The following is a 21,694-nucleotide window of genomic DNA, read 5'->3' as shown; positions in this document are numbered from 1 at the left end:
AATTTGGTCTCTCTCTCTTTTGAGTACCTGTTATGAATAAATATATTATTTATTTCAATTTAAACTCCCTTTGTTCTTGTGTATTTTGGCACTGGCACCTTTTTGACGTCACCACGCAGGGTTAAAATATCCGGGAATTTACTTATTTTATGCCGCGTTCCCTCATACCCTTATAGCTATTCTAGGAACGTAACAGTCGTTGTGGAGCGCAGTTCATGGTTGCATAGCAACGACAGACGCAATGGGAAAATCCAGCCATATAGAGATATGGCTCAGGGAAAATCGGACCAAATTTTACTATTAATAATAAAAGATAAGCTACTGTGCATTGTAAATGTCAGTAATATATATTTTTTGACTCATTATTCTTATAAAAATGATTTAAAGGCTGAAATATGTGAGGTTTATCTTTTTATAAAACCTTTTTTGTCAACTTTATTTGAACGTGTAACGTTACAGATAACATGACGCTCCTTTCAAATCTGGCCATCATCTTTAATGTTATTATTTTAATGTTTATGTAAACAAAAAGTGCATATTGATGCTAATTTTATGTTATTTGCTGGTTTTCGACATAAAACTTGGTGTGTGGGTGGTGATTGGGGGGGACGCTCGAAGGGGGTCTCGCCCAGGGTGTAATTCAATGTCGAACCGCCACTGCTTGTATAGCAATGATGTTTGTTTGCACGAATGAAATTAGACAAACTTGGGGGGGCGCATATCCTAAAAGGTTGAAAACCCCTGGTCTAATACAGTATCGCATCAGGAAGTGCATTGTAGTCTCTGGGAAATTTTGATTCATTCATTGCTATAGGAGAGGAAGAATTTTGCAAACTCGTCAAATCATCTAAATTGACAACGTGTATGTTAGACCCTATACCGACTAAGCTGCTGAAAGAGATGCTTCCAGATGTCATAGATCCTCTTCTTAATATCATTCATTCATGTCTCTAGGATACGTACCAAGCTAGCTATGATTAAACCGCTTGTTAAAAAACAGCAACTTGACCCTACAAAACTAGTCAATTACAGGTCGATCTCTAATCTGCCATTTCTGTCAAAGATATTAGAAAAAGCAGTATCCTCACAACTGTGTTCTTTTCTTGAAAGAAATGATATCTGCGAGGATTTTCAGTCCGGATTTAGACCGTACCATAGTACCGAGACAGCTCTCGTTAGAGTCACAAATGATTTGCTCTTATCATCCGATCGTGGTTGTATCTCTCTATTTGTATTACTTGATCTTAGTGCTGCATTTGACACCATTGACCACAACATCCTTTTAAATAGACTCGAACATTATGTTGGCATTAGTGGAATTGCACTAGCATGGTTTAAATCATACTTATCTGACCGTTATCAGTTTGTAGCAGTAAATGAAGAGATGTCTTATCAATCACAAGTTCAGTATGGCGTACCACAAGGCTCAGTACTTGGACCGCTGCGGTTCACTCTGTATATGCTACCATTAGGAGATATCATTAGCAAACATGGAATTAGCTTTCACTGTTATGCCGACGATACTCGGCTGTATATTTCTTCAAAACCTAACGAAACTTACCAATTCACAAAATTAACAGAATGCATAGCTGATATAAAAAATTGGATGACTAGTAATTTCCAACTACTAAATTCAGAAAAAAACAGAGATTCTAATTATTGGACAAAAAACTTCCACACGTAATAACAATTAGTTCATGCGTTTATGACCTCAATGCTAGATTATTGTAATGCTCTACTGGGTGGTTGCCCTGCACGCTTAATAAACAAACTACAGCTAGTTCAAAACGCAGCAGCTCGAGTTCTTACCAGAACCAGGAAGTATGACCATATTAGCCCCGTTCTGTCAACACTGCATTGGCTGCCTATTAAACATCGTATAAATTTTAAAATATTGCTGATCACTTACAAAGCACTAAATGGTTTAGCTCCGCAGTACTTGAGCGAGCTCTTAACGCATTATAGTCCTTCACGTCTACTGCGATCTCAAAATTCCGGCCAGTTAATAATACCTAGAATATCAAAATCGACTGCTGGCGGTAGATCCTTTTCCTACTTAGCACCAAAACTTTGGAACAATCTTCCTACCATTGTCCGGGAAGCAGACACACTCTGTCAGTTCAAATCTAGACTAAAAACACATCTCTTCGTCCTAGCATACACATAACACATTATAGACTTCTATAATTCAATGTTAGGCTGCATAGTTTAGAACAGCCGGGACCGGGAACACTTCCCGTAAATCCTGATGTACTTGGTACATCATAAGAAGGATGGCGTCTACGCTAATATTAGTCTCTCTGTCTATCCCGAGGTTTACCACTGTCCACCGGAACCAGGCCGTATCCAGATCTGATGAAGGACCAGCGCCAGGACACGACGACACCGCTGACCTGAAGTGTCAACCAGTCTCTCTTCCTCTCCTCTCCACTCCGACTTCAACCAACCAGGACCTGGACAATTTCTCTGATTCATTCTGAACTTCTGACCTGTAATGCTCCTGAATCATAATCATACACTGTTCACTCATTGGCCAGAGGAGAACTGGCCCCCGACTGAGCCTGGGTTCTCCCAAGGTTTTTTTCTCCATTCTGTCACCTGATGGAGTTTTGGTTCCTTGCCGCTGTTGCCTTCCTTCTGGCTTGCTTAGTTGGGGACATTTAATATTCAACAATATTATAGATCTGCCTTAAAAGTGGACGATGATGAAATTGTTTTTTGTATTATTTTCATGTTATCACTGTGAAGCTGCTTTGATACAATCTGTATTGTAAAAAGCGCTATATAAATAAAGGTGACTTGACTTGACTTGACTGGAAAAAGTGGCTTAAAGGGCAGCTGTAGAGGCGTGCATTTCAGCGAGGAACTCAGACCTTAGAGAGGCGATTTACTCACGAATTGTTGTGTTAAGCATATCTTTTAAAAGAGCTGGTGTTAACCCTGAAGCAGCCGCGGCCATGTTACCGGCGTCGTCAGCTTCACCAGGAGCAGAAGAAGCACATTCAGATTTAGGCATTGCAGCGATAATGACAAGCTCCAGCTATCATTCAAAGGTTCTCTACTATTGTAGACGTCATCTTAAAGTATTAAGGATATTAAATGTTCCCGTTGACTATTGAAAATAAATTTAATTTACGGAGCAGCTCCCGGATGCGCCTCACTCACTCAACTGCATGCCGGAAGTCAAACATCTTCACATTTAAAATAACTAAAGCATTTATTTTAGGGAGCTAATTACAATAGAACACCAATGACACACCTTTATGCTTCTTAATTTTTTAGATGATTTATAAACAATTGTCATTACAAGATTGGGATTAAAATTGTTACATTTTCAGATCCATGTTTCAGTATGAGTGGCCCAAACTCACTTGCAGGAGTTCATGTGGAGTAGCATTTACTGCAGTGGACTCAGGCTGCGTTCCAGTCCACAATTGTCATGCCCTTCACTCGCTAACTTCCCTCCGTCTAGTTCACTCGGATGTACGTCATTGCTTATGTTGCATGAGTGCCCACTACTGGCGGAACCTTTGCAATCGGCTGAACTGGAACTGGAAGCCCTTGATCACTTAGATTCCACTATGGGGTTGATTTATTATTTATTTTTTACCCTTACAAAATTGTTTAATGCAGTATTCTATATGTATATAGGTGTGTTTGAGTTGTTTAATTTTTATTTTAAAATAATGTATATATCATAAGAGTTGTTTGTTGTGGGGTAAATTAAACGCAATATGCGTTGACGTCACAATCGTGTTGCATTGTGGTATATGAAGCTGCCTGAAGTGTACATATGAGATAGAAGTTCGAGGGAAGTTTAAATGGACAGACCCTCACTCCCTCGATTTTAACAGAGGGAGCAAGGGTCTGTCCATATAAACTTCCCTCGTACACTTCACGAAGTGGAACTTTCTTCAAAATGGCGGCAGGGATTCCCCAGAGGGGGAAGTGCTTAGGGAAGTTCACAAGTGCTTGTCTAAAAGTGGACTGGAACGCAGCTTCAAACTGCAGGTCGCCCTGCAGAGTTTAGCTCCACCCGAATTAAACACATCTGATCCAGCTAATCAAAGTAATCCGAATTACTAAAAACTTCCAGGCAGAGCTGGTTAGATTTAAACTCTGCAGGATGGTGACCCTCCTGCAGCTCAGTTTGAGACCACTGATTTTCTGTGAACCGAGACGCTCTGAAAACACAGGATCATGAGTTACTCGTGTGTAAATGAATACAGTGTCATGCTTCACTCTGAAACACAGAGCATGTAAGCAGAGCTGCCAACTCTCACGCATTGGCCGTGAGACACACGCATTTGATTGGTTTCATATGCTCACACGCCACACCCCCGATTTCTCACGCTGAAGTGTCAAGCCGGTCGGTCAAATCCCTGAAAGATGAGTTTATCTATAGATCTACCTGTTGAGCCACTCATGAATCTCCTGCAAATTAGTTAAAATCTCCCGGAATCTATGCGCATGCGAGACAGAGACTGTGCTCCAAACCGTGTTGTGCGCACGAGAGAACTTGCGTGTGCAGAGAGCAACCTAATCTAGAAACAGCAACCCCTAACCCTTGAAGATTGTCATATTCAATCTTGACAATTTACTGTCAAATTTGAACCACTGAATTTGTGGAAGCGAATTTGTAAAGCGAAATAAAATTGACCGAAAATTGCCTGTTGATTATTATAGGTTGTATTTTTACACAGTTTGAATATTTTGGAAGTTAAATATGAAAGGTGAATGTGGATTATTTAATTTTTATGAATGAAAATGTGTTTTGTTTTGAATTAAAATATTCACAGCTTAAATATACAACCATGTTGTATTATAGACCGATCTCAAATCTTTCCCTTCATTGGCAAGATCATTGAAAAAGTTGTTTTCAATCAGCTGAACAAATTCTTAAGCTCAAATGGATACTTTGACAATTTTCAATCTGGTTTCCGATCGCATCACAGCACAGAGACAGCGCTCATAAAGATAATAAACGATATTCACTTAAATACTTATAAAGGCAAATTATCAGTGCAGGTACTACTCGACCTCAGTGCTGCTTTTGACACTGTCGATCACAACATACTTCTTGACAGGCTGGAAAACTGGGTGGGGCTTTCTGGGAAAGTCCTAAAATGATTCAGGTCATACTTAGAAGCGAGAGGTTATTATGTGAGTATAGGAGACCATAAGTCTGAGTGGACATCCATGACATGCAGAGTTCCTCAAGGCTCAATTCTTGCGCCACTCCTATTCAACCTGTACATGCTCCCAATGAGCCAAATAATGAGAAAGAACCAAATCTCTTACCACAGCTATGCAGACGACACACAGATCTACTCAGCCCTATAGCCTAACGATTACAGCCCCATTGACTCCCTGTTCCAATGCATTGATGAAGTCAACAGTTGGATGTGCCAAAACTTTCTTCAGTTAAACAAAGACAAAACTGAAGTCATTGTGTTTGGAAACAAAGATGAAGTTCTCAAGGTGAATGCATACCTCCACTCTAGAGGTCAAACAAATAAAAATCAAGTCAGGAATCTTGGTGTGTCTCTAGAGTCAGACCTTAGCTTCAGTAGTCATGTCAAAGCAATAACTAAATCAGCATACTATCATCTGAAAAATGTTGCAAGAATTAGATGCTTTGTTTCCAGCTGGTGATGAAAGTGTGCTTTCGGCATGCTTTCATCACCAGCAGGGTGGATTATTGTAATGGACCACAAACCCAAAAAGACCATAAGACAGTTGCAGCTCGTACAGAACGCTGAGCAGAACCAGAACATATGAACACATCACACCAGTCCTCAGGTCTTTACACTGGCTCCCAGTCACATTTAGGATTGATTTTAAAGTATTATTACTGGTATATAAATAATTTAATGGCCTAGGACCTCAATACATTGCAGATATGCTCACTGAATATAAACCCAACAGATCACTCAGATCATTAGGATCACATCAACTAGAAATACCAAGGGTTCACTCAAAGCAAGGAGAGTCCGCTTTTAGCCATTATGCTAGCCGCAGCTGGAACCAGCTTCCAGAAGAGATCAGGTGTGCTCCTACTGTAGCCACATTCAAATCCATACTCAAAACACATTGTGCCACTGTTCGTAGAACAGTATTTGAATGACGATATTAAAGTTTTCGTCTGAGAAAGAACTAAGAATGTGAATGCAGGGCTAAGGAAAGTGAAAAGACTGTGCAAGTAAATGAAAGAGAAAAGAAAGTTGATAGATGGAAGTCGTAAGAAGATTGAAAGAGAAAAGAAAGTTGATAGATGTAAGTCGTAAGAAGATTGAAAGAGAAAAGAAAGTTGATAGATGGTAAGAAGATTGAAAGAGAAAAGAAAGTTGATAGATGGTAAGAAGATTGAAAGAGAAAAGAAAGTTGATAGATGGTAAGATTGAAAGAGAAAAAAAAGTTGATAGATGGAAGTCGTAAGAAGATTGAAAGAGAAAAGAAAGTTGATAGATGGAAGTCGTAAGAAGATCCTTTTAAAAGAAAGTTCTATAATAGCTACCGGTTGATGTCAAATATGTCCGACTGTTTGCACTGTATTTTATTATTTTATTTTCCAAACTGTGATTCATGAAGATTTTATTAATTATCAGGGCTGTCTGATTGGAAGAGATTTTGAAGGGGAACGGGAGAGCTTCACTCCGACGAGGCGAGTGAAGATTATCTATACTACGGAGAGTATAGAGGTTCGCTGTTTGTTTAAAACAGCAAAAGTGAAACGTGTTCTGTGGGGGCCCAACTGGGCAATACTGATGTAAGACACCACCCCAGCAGAGAACATCCCTGGATTGTAGGTCCAGTGGCACCGCAAACCTGCTCAATCACTTCCATCTCAGATAGGGTTTTAATTATTCTTATTTCTTTTGATTATTTTCATTTATTCTATGTAAAGCACTTTGAATCACCACTGTTTAGCTTTGCATTTACTGAATGAGCACTGTGCCACTGTTCGTCCGACTGTTTGCACTGTATTTTATTTTCTAAACTGTTTTAATTATTCTTATTTCTTTCATTATTTATGTAATTATTTCAATTTCTTCTATGTAAAGCACTTTGAATTACCACTGTGTATGAAATGTGCTATATAAATAAACTTGCCTTGCCTTGTTTTGCATATTTCAGCCCATAAAAATGCAAGCCCTTAAAATACAATGCATTAAAATGCAAGCATGGTTAATGCAATGCATATTTTTTTCCAAGTAGTGCAATTCAACAGAGTTTTTTATTTCAAAAACATTTGGCATTATTTTACGTCCATACAATAAAAGCATTTTACAGTTTTAGTAACTGTTTAAAGACATTATGAAAATTCAATCTTCATACAGTCCATTCCTTTGCCCTCACCCCAAACAATATTTTTCTTAAACTTATGCAGTCCATGTGGGTCATACGTCTGTATAAATATGGAAAAATATCACATTCTTCCTAATGTTTCGTCTCTTGGGGGTGCCAAGCGTGTTTATTGGTTAACCCTCTGGGGACCAAAAACGCGCCGGCGCATTTTCCTCTTTTTTTTCGACATAGCAGCAAAATAGACTTAAAATACTCCCGTCATTTTTTGTCATACAGGCTTAAGAAATATGAAAAAATAAACCGTTAAATGTCTTCTTATTTATGGGTTATTTATTATTTATTTTTGGGCGAAATAAAACATTGTGCTTTTGTAAAATAAAAGAAAGTAAACAGGGTGTGCTTTCTGCCTCTCCGTCTACGTGAACTTTTTTTCTAGTGCACGTCTCTAAACTTAAACTAAACTCAGCAAATACTATTCACTCAGACATGAGCTATATATCTCTATAATCATTTAAGTGTGTAGTTTTAAATGATCTAATTCAAAACTAAAACAAATATTCTCTGTTTATGCAATCTATATAAAAAGAGCGAGAGATCAGCCGTTCTCATTATCGTTCTGGCAGCTCATTAGTCTGCTAATGTGACACGCCCATGGAGCGCTCTTCAAACGCAGATGATCTGAAGCAACACATGCAAACCAGTCAACGCCCACAACAGCTGGAAAACACACTCGCTGTGAGGAATAATAATATCTTGATAATCCTGGAAATTTTACCTCAAACGTGCTGGAGTAGCCTAACAACGGGTCCAGCTGCAGATCAGTAAGTGCTTTGTTCTAATCGCGATATGAAATGGTGTCTGCAAACGCAAAAGACTGTTAAAATTTGAATCGCGTTTCTGTGTTTGAATGAATGCACGGCACATATGCATGTTGTTGTTTACTACAGCTCGCGCGTGTCTGTGTGTGAATGAAACTATCTATATTGCCTACTGAGATGAGTAAAAATCGACTGAATACGTTGAAATAAAATGTCTTTGTATAAGCAAAATATTAAACTGCAAATGAACATTTAAGCCCTAATATATATTATAAAAGACAATATGTTTCAGACGAAATATGAAAGACAACATTTCGTTTTGGATAGATTATAAAGTTTTTCCTGCCACATCAAAACCTAATTTACAAGGTGCAAACAAAATCTTATAAGGTCAATATAAGCCTTCTCTTTAAATTATTTTTGTGTTTTATTAGTGACAAATTTGGGGAGAGGATAGCCTACATCCAAAACTTTCTGAAAATACGAATGAGAATTAACTGCACAATTACTAGAAATGTTTACCTTGGATATTATACAATTTGCAAGCATACACAGTTTGTGGAAAAATAAACTTTTTTTCAAGATGTTTCCAAAGTCATCTTGTGGCTCAGTGACACCTGAATGAAAGTTAGTATAAGTGCAGCATTAGCAGGTCTTTGTCTTCTCTCAGGTGTGAATTAGGACATTATTCATGACCTTGTTGGATCATTCACGCCCACCTGCATATTGCCTTTCCAAACAAAAAGTGTCTTACAAAATTTTAATCAATCTATTGTTTAATGTGAACGATTAGCCCGGATGATTTTCTGATCATTTTGAAGTAAACACTCTAGCCGACAACTTCCATTAGTCAAAAGTATTGTGGGAATATGTGAAGTTGGTCGTTTGTGGTCTTATATCAGAAAATTTAAGTTTGAGTTTTTTGAATAACCACGCATAAATAATAGTCTCTCAAAAATGCAAACATGTACATACATGTTGCTCACATATTATGATAGCCATGTTCGTGCTAAATAGAGTGTAATTACACCTTTGCCATTAATATGTTTATAAGCAACTGAAAAAAATACAAATATCAGGTCATGTCAAAACATCTCAAGGACCCCAAAAACACCTTGGCCCCAAGAGGGTTAAGTCAGCCTCTGATTATAGCAAAGTTAATTATTTAAAAACCTTTCACCTCAGTATCTGCAGCTGACAGTTTGGACTCTTCAGTCCATCAGAAAGAAGCTTCACTCCAGAATCCTGCAGATCATTGTTACTCAGGTCCAGCTCACTCAGGAAGGAGTTTGAGGATTGTAGAGCTGATGACAAACTCTCACAGGACTGAGCAGTGAGATTACAGCTGTGTAGCCTGTGTAGAGATCAAAACAAAGAGCAGTAGTAACGCTTATTAGCGTTTATAATCTGGAGCTTGAAAAAACCTTTAACTGTAGTGAATTAAGCAAAGCTAAAACAATTATCACTTCATAAAACATCAAACCAGCATTTATTTTCACACACATTACTTTTATTAATTTTGTGAACTGTCTAGGCCAGCAAGTCACCCATTTAAAATGAAAGCAATCACAAAAGATGAACAGTGTTTATAAATGAATGTAAAGGAGACTCTTACAGTGCTCTTCTGGTGTTTTTGATCACTGGCAGCAGTCTCATCAGTGCTTGATCAGATCTTCTGTATTTCTGCAGTTCAAACATCTCTTGAGTCTCTTCTGACATCAGGAGCACAAACACCAGACCAGACCACTGAGCAGAGGAGAGATTCTCGGCTGAAAGATTTCCTGAGCTCAGATTCTTCTGGATTTCCTCCACAAAGTCATCTTTCAGTTCATTCAGACAGTGGAAGAGATTGATGGTCCTCTCTACTGATTTCTTCTTCTCTATTTTCTTTTTGATATAGTTAACAGTGTTTTTCATGTCCTCTGTTCGGAGTTCCAGTCCTGGCAGTAGTCCCTTTAGGTCAGTCTGATTGGACTCCAGACCTAGGAGGAACCGGAGGAAAAGGTCCAGGTGTCCGTTCTCACTCTGTAAAGCTTTCTTGACTGCAGCATTATGAAGCTGAAACAGTGGCTTTTTGGACATTTTCCATTTCAGTTTTCTCCAGGATTGAAGAAATAGGTCCGCTTTCTCATCTTTACCCATCATAAACACATAAAGAGCAGCAAGAAATTCCTGTACGCTGAGATGTACGAAGCTGTAAACGTGTTTGGCTGAAACCCTTTCCTTCTGAAAGATCTGAGTGCATAACCCAGAGTACAACGACCCTTCACTGACATCTAGTCCACACTTCTCAAGATCTTCTTTGTAGAAAATTAGGTTTCCTTTCTCCAGCTGTTGAAAGGCCAGTTTCCCAAGCTTCAGAATAATCTCATCAAAAGACCTGACTTTGTCTTTAGGTTCAGGGCCATCACAGTATTTTTCTTCCATCTGTTGCTGCTGAGAAATTAAGAAGCTTATGTACATCCCTGTGAGAGTTGTGGGTGTTTTGTCATTGCTCTCTCGAGCCAGTAGAGGCTGAAGCACAATAAGAGAGATCCAGCAGAAGACGGGGATGTGACACATGATGTACAGGCTCCTGGATTTCTTGATGTGACTGATGATGTTTCCAGCAACCTCAGGACTGCTGTTATTTCTGAAGTATTGCTCTTTCTGCTCATCGTTAAATCCTCGCACCTCTGTCACCTGATCAATGTAGTTTCGGGGTATCAGTCCAGATGCTGCTGGTCTGGAGGTGATCCAGATGAGAGCAGAGGGAACCAAGTGTTTCTTGATGAGGCTTGTTATTATCGTACTCACTGTTGTTTTTTCGTGAACATCTGTAAATCTGCCACCCTCTTTAAAGCTCAAAGTGAAGCGACATTCATCCAGCCCATCAAAAATGAACAAGACTTTACCATCACCTTTAGGAAGAGAGGGCAGTTCTTTAGGATCACTAAAGAAGTGTTCGTGAAGCAGTTCCATGAGACTGCAGTTCTCTGTAATCAGGTTTAGCTCACGGAATGGCAGAGGAAAAATGAAGGTTATATCCTTATTTTCTTTTCCTTCAGCCCAGTCAAGGATGAATTTATTGACAGAGACAGTTTTTCCTACGCCTGCGATCCCCATTGTCAGTACTTTTTTGTTTTGTTTAAACATGTCATTACACTTGATTGCCGTCTCCTTGGCAGTCAGTCGGTTGTGATTTGATTCAATCTGTCTCACCTCGTGCTCGTTCACTCTTCCTCCAGTCTCATTCTCCACCACATATAAATCAGTGTAGATATCGTTCAGGTTTTTCTGATGACCCGTCTCTAAATTACCAACCAATGTCTGCTTGTAGTCCTGTTTTAATTTGTCCTTCAGTGTGAGGCTGGTCTTTTTGTAATCATGAGGAGTAGCTTGACTGTCTGTAGTTGAGCCTTTAAGAAATAGGGGAAAAGACAGCAAAGACTAAGTGATTGTGTTTTTCATAAATTCCTGCATCGACTATATTCAGCTGAATCTCACGCTTACTGCAATAGTGTTTACCTTTTTAGTAAACTTCCTTTAAGGCCATGCTGACCACCACAATTATTACAAGATTTTTGATCAAACCATTTTTCATCTAGCACACCAAACAAGACATGAGACTGTATTAGGGTTAGGATGGGGTTATTGCAATGACCCTGCGTATGTAGAAGTGGCTTGTAGAAGTTAATTCAGAGTTTAAGACTCTAGTTAACCATTTAACCATTCGTAAAATCATGACTAGACACTCTGTTCCATTAACCATCTGGGGACCAAGGTGTTTTTGGGGTCCTTGAGATGTTTTGACATGCCCTGATATTTGTATTTTTTTCAGTTGCTTATAAACATATTAATGGCAAAGGTGTAATTACACTCTATTTAGCACGAACATGGCTATCATAATATGTGAGCAACATGTATGTACATGTTTGAGAGAATATTATTTATGCATGGTTATTCAAAAAACTTAAACTCAAACTTAAATTGTCTGATATAAGACCACATACGACCAACTTCACATATTCCCACAATACTTTTGACTAATGGATGTTGTCGGCTAGAGTTTTTACTTCAAAATGATCTGAAAATCATCCGGGCTAATCGTTCACATTAAACAATAGATTGATATAAATTTTGTAAGACACTTTTTGTTTGGAAAGGCAATATGCAGGTGGGCGTGAATAATCCAACAAGGTCATGAATAATGTCCTAATTCACACCTGAGAAGACAAAGATCTGCTAATGCTGCATACTAATGAGCGTTTCATTCAGGTGTCACTGAGCCACAAGAAAGAATGCAAAGACAATACACACACACATAATATATATATATATATTCTACAGAATTGGTTCAGAGTTGGAAACAACTTGAAAAAAAGTGTATTTTTCCCACAAACTTTGTATGCTTGCAAATTGTATAATATCCAGTGTTGTGGGTAACGCGTTATAAAGTAACGCGTTAGAGTACTCTAATTACCTTTTTCGTGAAATGTGTAACTTAACGCGTTAGTTTTGTGCGTTAAGTAATCAGTAACTTCGTTATTTTTTTAAAAAAGTAATCCGTTATTTTAAGGAAAGGAAAATCGCGAATAAAAAAAATTCCCCAGGATCAAGACAGTGTTTCTGCCCTTCAATACCCCACCACCCCCAGCGAACCCGTGGAGAGGCTTTTCAGCCCCGGGAGTCTCGTTTACATGCGCTTCATTAAGGCACGCACGTAGTCTCTTGCTCTCTCACTTCCTCTCTGCTGTGCACGCGCTACGCGGCTTGGAGCACAGACTCTGTCTCGCGGGCGCGCTCGCTCTAGATTCCGGGAGATTTTAACTAATTCGCATGCGGGACACTCCCGGACCTTCCGGTAGACTTGGGATGTCTGCATTTCTATACTGAAATAATATTGGCATTATAATTATTGATTTTTTTATTGAAATAATAGCCCATCCGCGCATCTCTACTACCCGGGCTGGGAAGGTATGAATTTTGATTAATATGTTGTGTGATAATAAATAAATACAACGCTATATGGAATAGCCTATTGATGACTGTCTTTCCTGTTATTGTTATCCCGCAGTGTTAATTTAGTCGGATGACTGACGTTATTCATTGCCAGGAGTCACGACTTCTAGGTGCATTTAAAGGGGGCCGTGTCTGTAAATCAAGCTGCAGCATGTGTGAGGCGCTGCAAACGGCTTTTAATTTTTGGTAACGCATGAGTACTCTAACGCGTTACTTTTATGAATAGATAACGCTGTAACGTAACTGATTACTTTTAATTGATGGTAACGTTGTAACCTAATTAACTACTTTCCAAAGTAACTATACCCAACACTGATAATATCCAAGGTAAACATTTCTAGTAATTGTGCAGTTAATTCTCATTCGTATTTTCAGAAAGTTTTGGAATATGTAGGCTATCCTCTCCCCAAATTGGTCACTAATAAAACACAAATAATTTAAAGGTGCTCTAAGCGATCTCGCGCGTTTTTTAGGCCAAAACATTTTTTTTTTTTCACATACCGCAAACATCTCCTCACTATCCGCTGGCTGCCTGTCCCCTGAACACACTGTAAAAAAACACGGTCTCTGCAGACAGCCCAAGCTCCACAAACAGCAGCAAAAACAAACTGAGCAATAAACAGAGCGACCCGCACCACGAAACATAACAAACTGTTCCAGCCAATAACCGACAAGAATGATGTGGGGTGGGGTTTGGGGGGGTTATTGCGTGGATGAGGAGGAGGGAGGGTCTAGCTAGCCTCTGTTTTGTTTGATAATAATTAAAACATCAACAAGAGGTTACGTCAACCGAGATCGCTTAGAGCAGTGGTTTTCAAACTGTGGGTCGAGGGATTGGGGAGAGGTGGGTCGCACAGTCACTATTGGCTGCAGCATGAATGACACACACACACACACACACAAACATTTTGCACGATGTACCAATGTTAAATAGAAATCACTAAATTGCTTAGTAGTAGATTTTGAAGCGTGCGCGTGTAGGGCTGGGTACCGAGTGCGATACTTTTCCGTAGGTACCAACCGAATTGCCTCGATACTATCGAGTGTCGAAAAATGACAGGTTGTTCGGTTCCAGATTTCGATACCTAAGGAGTTAACTCGTCAACGTTAGTGCTCAAACAAATACATATGAAATGCACAACAACACACAAAGTCGCTCACGCACATACACGCAAACTCTACACACACGAGACGCGTGTTCCGCGCACAAACTCGTATGAGACGCGCACGCACAAACTCCACGCGCATACTTATAGACGCGAGCACACACACAAACTCGCGCATACTAGAGACGCGAGCACACACACACAAACACTACGCGCACATATTCATATGAGACGCGAGCACACACATAATACCTTAAAGATTTGGAAAAGTGTGGGTACATTTCTCCAGGCTCGATGCCAACAGCGCGCGATGCAGTATTTGCGGTAAAATAATTGCTGCAAAGACCGGTACCACGGCAAATATGATGAAGACCTTGACAGTGCACGGAGTAAACATAAGAGCAGAAAGTTGCTTTGTCTTCAAATGGTAAATAAAGAGATACTTTTGTTGATGACTCTGACAGTGTTTATATTGCAATAAATAATAACCTAATGAAAGTACACTGTTCAAAAATGTGTAGGTTATCAGAATTTTTTTCAGTAAGGATGCATTAGTTATCAAAGGTGACATTAAAACGTGTAATGTTACAAAATATTTCGTTTTTAAATAAATGCTGTTCTTTTTGATTTTTTTATTAATCAAAGAATCATGAAAAAATGTATTATAGTTTCCAAAATATTATGCAGCAAACTTTTTCCATATTTCTGAAGGGTCATGTGACACTGAAGTAATGATTTTGAAAATTCAGCTTTGAATAAATTACATTTTGAAATATATTCAAATAATATTTTAAATTGTAATACTATTTCACAATATTACTTAAGTTTTACTGTATTTTTTTATTAAAACAAAAACAGCTTTGGTTAGCTGTGAGCTCTTTATAAAAAAATTGTTGTTCCTTTGTGCTTTTTTTGTTCCTGTGTGCACTGGCTAAGGAGCATGAGTCAAACTGAAAAAATAAAAACCAACGTTTTTCTGAGGTAATGTGTTATGTAATCTTGTTAAAATGGATTTCATAAAATTGGTATCGAAAAAAGTATCGTTAGGAACCGGTATCGAAACTGAGGTATCGGAACTGGCACCGGATCGAAAGATTTTGAACAATACCAATACCCAGACCCAGCGCTATGCGCGTGCGACATGTTGTGATAACAATTTTCAGCGTCTCAGAGCGGCTCGGTTCGTTAAGCAGTTTGCTGCGCATTGTCATCAAGAAGAAACACGTTTACTCCAATCACTGCTCTGAATTGGGCATGAAATCACATGAATTCTAGGTCATGGGCCTACTGTCAAATAAAATTATTAGTCTATTATTTTTTTATATTCTGATTTTTTGTCATATCAAACCTTTGGCTAAGATTAGGCTTACTTAATCTTTTTCCATTTCTTTATATTTGTTCTGCCATATCTGGGTAAATCAGTTGAGGCAGCAGACAAAAACTACTTAGTATTCTTCACATTATTTCAACAGCCATTAGGCTGTTAATTCTCAAAAAAAATTATAATGTACCAAACGTTTGTATTGCAATTAAACTTATGTCATTCATACTATGACAAGGAAAAAACTGCTCTAAAGAGAACTAACGCCTAACATTCATGCTTGAAGATTATTTGGGTGGGTCTTGAGATAGATTATTCTTGTCTAGGTGGGTCCTGGAATGGAAAAGTTTGGGAACCCCTGGCTTAGAGCACCTTTAAAGAGAAGGCTTATATTGACCTTTTAAGATTTAGTTTGCACCTTGTAAATTAGGTTTTGATGTGGCAGTCAAAACTTTATAATCTATCCAAAACTAAATGTCTTTCATATTTCGTCTGTAACATATCGTCTTTTATAATATTAGGGCATAAATGTTAATTTGCTGTTTAATATGTTGCTTATACAAAGACATTTTATTTCAACGTATCGATTTTTACTCATCTCAGTAGGCAATATAGATAGTTTGCTAAAAGCTAAATTCATTCACACAGACACGCGCGAGCTGTAGTAAACAAACGCATGCATATGTGCCATTCATTCATTCAAACACAGAAACGCGATTCAAATTTAAACAGTCTTTTGCGGTTTACAGACACCATTTAATATCGCGATCAAATTCATTGTGGTCAAAGGCAAGAACGTGTATGTAATATGTACATTATGTGCAGGAGCGAGGACTTTGTCGACATCCGTTGTAAGCAACTCTAATGTAATGAAGCATCTCACATTGACGCGCATCTACAAAGCTAGTGGCAAAAAACACAGATACCTCCACCACAGATGCTAGTTCGCCAGGTTGTTTTCTTGACCAGTTGTCTCAGGTTGAGAGAGTTTGATTTAATTTGCTAGAGTTAAATGCACTTTATATGGTGTAACTGTTTACTTTTCTTACAAAGATAATACTTGAAGTGCAGGATAAACCTCTTGCTGTCTGTCGACGTGCAATAAATATAGAAAGTTATGTACTAACACCTGTCTGTTCTACTCATTTCAACCGACTTGTGAAAACTGCTCACAAAAATCCAAATTCGTTGGATTATAGCAACTTTTTTTTAACAGTAACGCAAACAGTTACTTTCCCTGGTAACGAGTTACTTTTATTATAGAGTAATTCAGTTACTAACTCAGTTACTTTTTGGAACAAGTAGTGAGTAACTATAACTAATTACTTTTTTAAAGTAACGTTCCCAACACTGTTCCTCACAGCACCTCAACGTAAAGTAGGCTACAGTGTGTTATCCAGCTGTTGTGGGCGTTGACTGGTTTGCATGTGTTGCTTCAGATCTGCGTTTGAATAGCGCGCGCTCTCCATGGGCGTGTCACATTAGCAGAGTAATGAGATGCCAGAACGATAATGAGACCGGCTGATCTCTCGCTCTTTTTATATAGATTACATAAACAGAGAATATTTGTTTTAGTTTTGAATTAGATAATTTAAAACTACACACTTAAATTGAGATATATAGCTCATGTCTGAGTGAATAGTATTCGCTGAGTTTTGTTTAAGTTTAGAGACGTGGTCTTGAAAAAAAGTTCACAGAGACGGAGAGGCAGAAAGCACACCCTGTTTACTTTCTTTATTTTACAAAAGCACAATGTTTTATTTCGATTTTAAGTGAACCCATAAAAAGAAGACATTTAACAGTTTATTTTTTCATATTTCTTAAGCCTGTATGACAAAAAAATGACGGGAGTTTTTTATTTTGCTGGTTTGTGAAAAAAACCGAGGCTAACGCGCCGGCGCGTTTTTGGTCCCCAGAGGGTTAAATGTGCTTGTATAAGTTCTGCTGCTGTTCTTCTTGGCCCTGTAATTGTTGCTTGCTGTTAAATAATCTCTTGTTTCCATGTATAGACAGTGATTATGTACCCCTGATCTCTTCTGAATGAGCTCCAACAGCGGCAGACGTCTTCATATTGCCTTCAGCCTGAGTTGAGTGTGTGTGAGAGAGAGGATCACTCACTGGGAAAAGAGTATCTTCTCTATCGTCTACAGTTGAGCCTTTAAGAAAGAGGGGAAAAGATAGCAAAAACTAAGTGATTGTGTTTTTCACACATTAACATAAGTCAACACATCAGCAAAGCAAAGTTGAAGTCAAACAATTACATTGGTAAACAGTCAATCACATTACAGTCACTGTGAATTTAATGTTACCTTGCTTGTGTTTGTTCTCCAGCTGCTCAGCCAGATCATTCTGGTTTATCTTCTCCAGGATCTCCACCGTGATCTCCACAGCTTTTTCTGGTCTAAAATGTGCTACCATCTTATCCACAGTTTTTAATCTATCTGCATTCTCCATTTCAGAATTGGATATTTTCGTATCATTCTTTAAGTGCCATTGAAACTCCTTCAGATCACCTTCTACCAGGTCCATCAGTGAGTTTAACAGCAGCTCTTTAACAGACGCCATCATCCTTTACTGATTCACAGCTGCAAGACAAGAAGAAAAAGATCTGAATTAGCTCTTAACGTGTGGACCTAAGCATTCAAATGTTATATGGGCTATGAATTGAAGTTGTAATCAAATGCCCCTCGTCCAAATTCATCTGTTAAACAGTCACTGATCCCTCAGTGACTCACAAAAGAGGCTTCTTCTGGTTCAAAACAATTTACCATCTTATCCACTGTGTCTAAGATATCTGCTTTCTCCATGTCATTCTTTTTTATACACTCATGATCATTCTCTAAGTGCCACTTAAACTCCTTTAGTTCAGCTTATTTCAGGTCCTTCAGCAAGTTCTTGAGCAACTCTTTAACAGTCGCCATCGTCCTTCACAGATTCACAGCTGCAGGATAAAAAGAAAAATATCTGAAGTAGTTTCACTCTTAACATTTGGACCCAAGCGCTCAAATGTTATTTGGATTATGAAATGAAGCTGTGATCGGATCAGGACTATCATCCTAACTCATCTGTTAAAGGGATCCTTTAATGCTCCTTTATGTATGGCATCTATCTGAAACATGCTAGCAATGAGTACCCTAGCAACCATCCAGAATACCCTAGCAACAAAATAGCAACACCCAACGTCCACCCAGAGTACCCTAGAAACCGCAAAGCAACACCCAAGAAACCACTGCAAGTACCCTAGAAACCACATAGCAACACCCTAAAATCACCCTAAAACCCTTGTCTGTTTTTCTGATAGACTGAATTACTATAATCAAGGAACTGTGCTGCTGTACCAGCATGCACAATAATATTACAAACTTGCTGGTCACGTTGGAAGTTACCTAGCTGGGAACTATTTTCAGGCGCTGTGTAATATCATTGCGCCTGCTGGTACGGCAGCACAGTTCCTTGATTATTACGCAGGAATGAGAGTATAGTTCCTAGTCATATTGGCCTAGAAAATCACAATTTTTCATTTTCCGTCGGTCTTAGTACACGATGTAACCACAGAAGAGTCGAGTTTTAAATAGGAAAAATATTGAAACTCTTTGGTCATTTTTTTGAGAGAGATGCTAACGGTCTAATCAGATTCAATGATTTATGCTAAGCTATGCTAAAAGGGCTACCACCAGACCCAGAGATCGGCTGAATGGATTCGAAAATGGTAAAACTCAACTGTTTAACTGTAGTGAAGTTGGAAAACGAGCCTATTTCCAAAAAAAGTGGAGCGATCCTTTAAAGCAGGGGTGTCCAAACTACGGCCCGCGATCCAGTTTTTATTGGCCCGCGGCAAATTTTGAAAATATAATTGAATATGGCCCACACAAGAAGCTTGAGCCCAACTCTGTTAACAATAAAGCTAAAAGCAGTGCGCGTGTGACCTAGTACCACGGACATCGGCGCCGCGCACAGATCTGTCACATGAACGCGTTTCCCCCCGGGGGCGAGCGCTGTGAGTTGGTTGTTGCACGAGTCTTGCTGCACCTTCCTCGTTGTCGCTTTTGAATTGTGTGCGTTAGTTTTGAAGTATTTTTTATTTGTGAGAATTGTTCTTTAGGCGAATTAGCAGTCTCTTGAAATAGCCTCAGATTATTAGTCTGACAAGTCCTGCTAAATATGGTAAACCTTACAGTTTACACATGTTCATGTTTTCATGTGCCACCTGCAGGCCTGTCGTTCCAGTGCACGAGCAGTGCAGTTCCAGTTATTAACCTACCTGACTCTTTGCAAACACACACAACTGACATTGTATTTAATTCATACCACACTTTTTACTTTAACAATAAACAGTTCTTTATTCATTTTAAATTTTAAAACCTAAACTGTTTGTTCCTGTTCCTTTTTATGTTGAGACCTTGAGTAACAAGCCAGGTCGTAAAAATGCAGTATTCATGTGTCAATATAGTGTGTGGCCCGGCCCTTTGTTTATTTTTCTGTATTTGGCCCTCACTAAAAAAAGTTTGGACACCCCTGCTTTAAAGGGATCCTATAACGCTCCTTTATGCATGGCATCTATCTGAAACATCCTAGCAATGAGTACCCTAGCAACTAGTGTTGTCACGGTACCACAATTTCAGTATTCGGTACCGATACCTGTGAAAATTGACGGTTCTCGGTACCAATTTCGGTACCAAAGCTAATTTAGATTAAATTTGCATATATTAAAGTGTATCCATTTGTTAGATAATATTACATAAAATGACCTAACAATAGTTATATACACTGAAGCAATTATTCTCCTTGGGGTAATTTAAAAATGTAGCCTACAAATACATTTTTAAAATCAAAAGTTTTATCTGTTCATGAACAATCAAGTGTTTGTATTAAATAACATTCACAAACATACATTAATGTTGTACAAATATATTGTTCACTCAATGTGTTGATGTTAGATAAGGCATTAAGTAATGTTAATGAATGGTATCTTATTGTAGTGTTACCAAATAAACAGAAGATAAAACGTGTTTTATTTGACTTGACTGTCCTTTTATTTGATTCTGCTTCAAAAACTTCAACCTTTAAGCATTTAAAACATTTGAAAACTTTCTGGTCAGGCTTTCTCAAGCCAACTTCAAAGTTTGTCTCAATGTAGTTTTTAAATCTAGTTTATTATCTCATCCTGTAAATGCCCCTTTTTGAGTGGAAGCAAAAATGTGCTGTTTTTGTCTCTTTAAATGCAAATTAGCTTCTAATTTGACTGAGAAAGTCAGGGAAGAGCAGACGCAGGAGACGAAGCAATGGTGATAATAAAAGGGCAGAGTTTATTGAATAATCTTGTGTATGTTTCAGTGCTCAGACATTGTCTAGATGTTACACTTTGTCTGACCAGTACAATTCTAACAAGTGTTATTATTGTAAGAGTTGAAATGGGAAGGTTTAAATAAAGTTAGATGGTACGCGAGATATCGCGAGCGTAATGGAGAGAAAAACTTAAAAAGAGGAGTCGGGAAAGAGGAAGTGGAGAGATAATATGGATGGAGAAATGCACAATGTAATCGGGTGGAACGATGTAGAGCGTACTCGGTTACTAACGTAACCTCGGTTCTCTCTAGAAGAGGGAACGAGTACTGCGTCGAAAGACGCTACAGGAAAGATTTCTTTCACGAGATTGAAGCCTAAAAATGAATCCTTAATTTTGTAATATTGTAAAACGCTTTTCTGTAGCATACAACCTTAGGCGGAGCAACTCGCGCACTTATTGGCTGCTCTGGTAGAAAAGCACAGCCTTTGCGAGGCCTCAGTGACGCTTGACCCAATGAGGGCGCTTCGCGCCCTCTGCGTCACCTCCCGCCGAAACGGGCGTGGTTTAGGCCTATAAATATGAAGCATAGCTGTCTCCACACTGATTTTCGCCACTGAAGCGACGCAGCGTGGGCACGCACGGCCTGAGACGCAGTACTCGTTCAGTCTTCTAGAGAGAACCGAGGTTACGTTAGTAACCGAGTACGTTCTCTTACGAGAGTTCTCTCGTACTGCGTCGAAAGACGCTACGGGAACCCCTGTAACACGCCGTGCGTGCTCTTGGACCGACACAGACACTCAGCATACAAGTGCCTAAACAAAGGGTTTATAGGGAGAGCGGCTAGAAATTAGCA

General features: G+C 38.8%; 1 protein-coding gene across 3 annotated transcripts in view; it reads right to left on the bottom strand.

Annotated features, from left to right (window-relative positions):
- Positions 1-21,694, bottom strand: part of LOC307004127 (NLR family CARD domain-containing protein 3-like) — a 101,173-nt gene that overhangs the window by 66,236 nt on the left and 13,243 nt on the right. For 2 of the 3 annotated variants that reach the window (XM_079623080.1, XM_079623082.1), the window contains exons 2-5: positions 17,864-18,139; positions 17,579-17,710; positions 9,742-11,524; positions 9,307-9,480 (exon numbers count right to left, since the gene is read on the bottom strand). In XM_079623080.1, the coding sequence (XP_079479206.1) occupies positions 9,307-9,480; positions 9,742-11,524; positions 17,579-17,710; positions 17,864-18,122 (2,348 nt within the window). In that variant the 5' untranslated portion in view covers positions 18,123-18,139. Of the gene's footprint in view, positions 1-9,306; positions 9,481-9,741; positions 11,525-17,578; positions 17,711-17,863; positions 18,496-21,694 lie in introns of all 3 variants that reach the window. The other variant, XM_079623081.1, reaches the window with a different exon arrangement.

Source organism: Phoxinus phoxinus, assembly GCF_949152265.1.
Source record: "Phoxinus phoxinus genome assembly, chromosome: 9".
Classification (NCBI taxonomy): Eukaryota; Metazoa; Chordata; class Actinopteri; order Cypriniformes; family Leuciscidae; genus Phoxinus; species Phoxinus phoxinus.
This window is presented reverse-complemented; position numbering and strand designations above follow the sequence as displayed.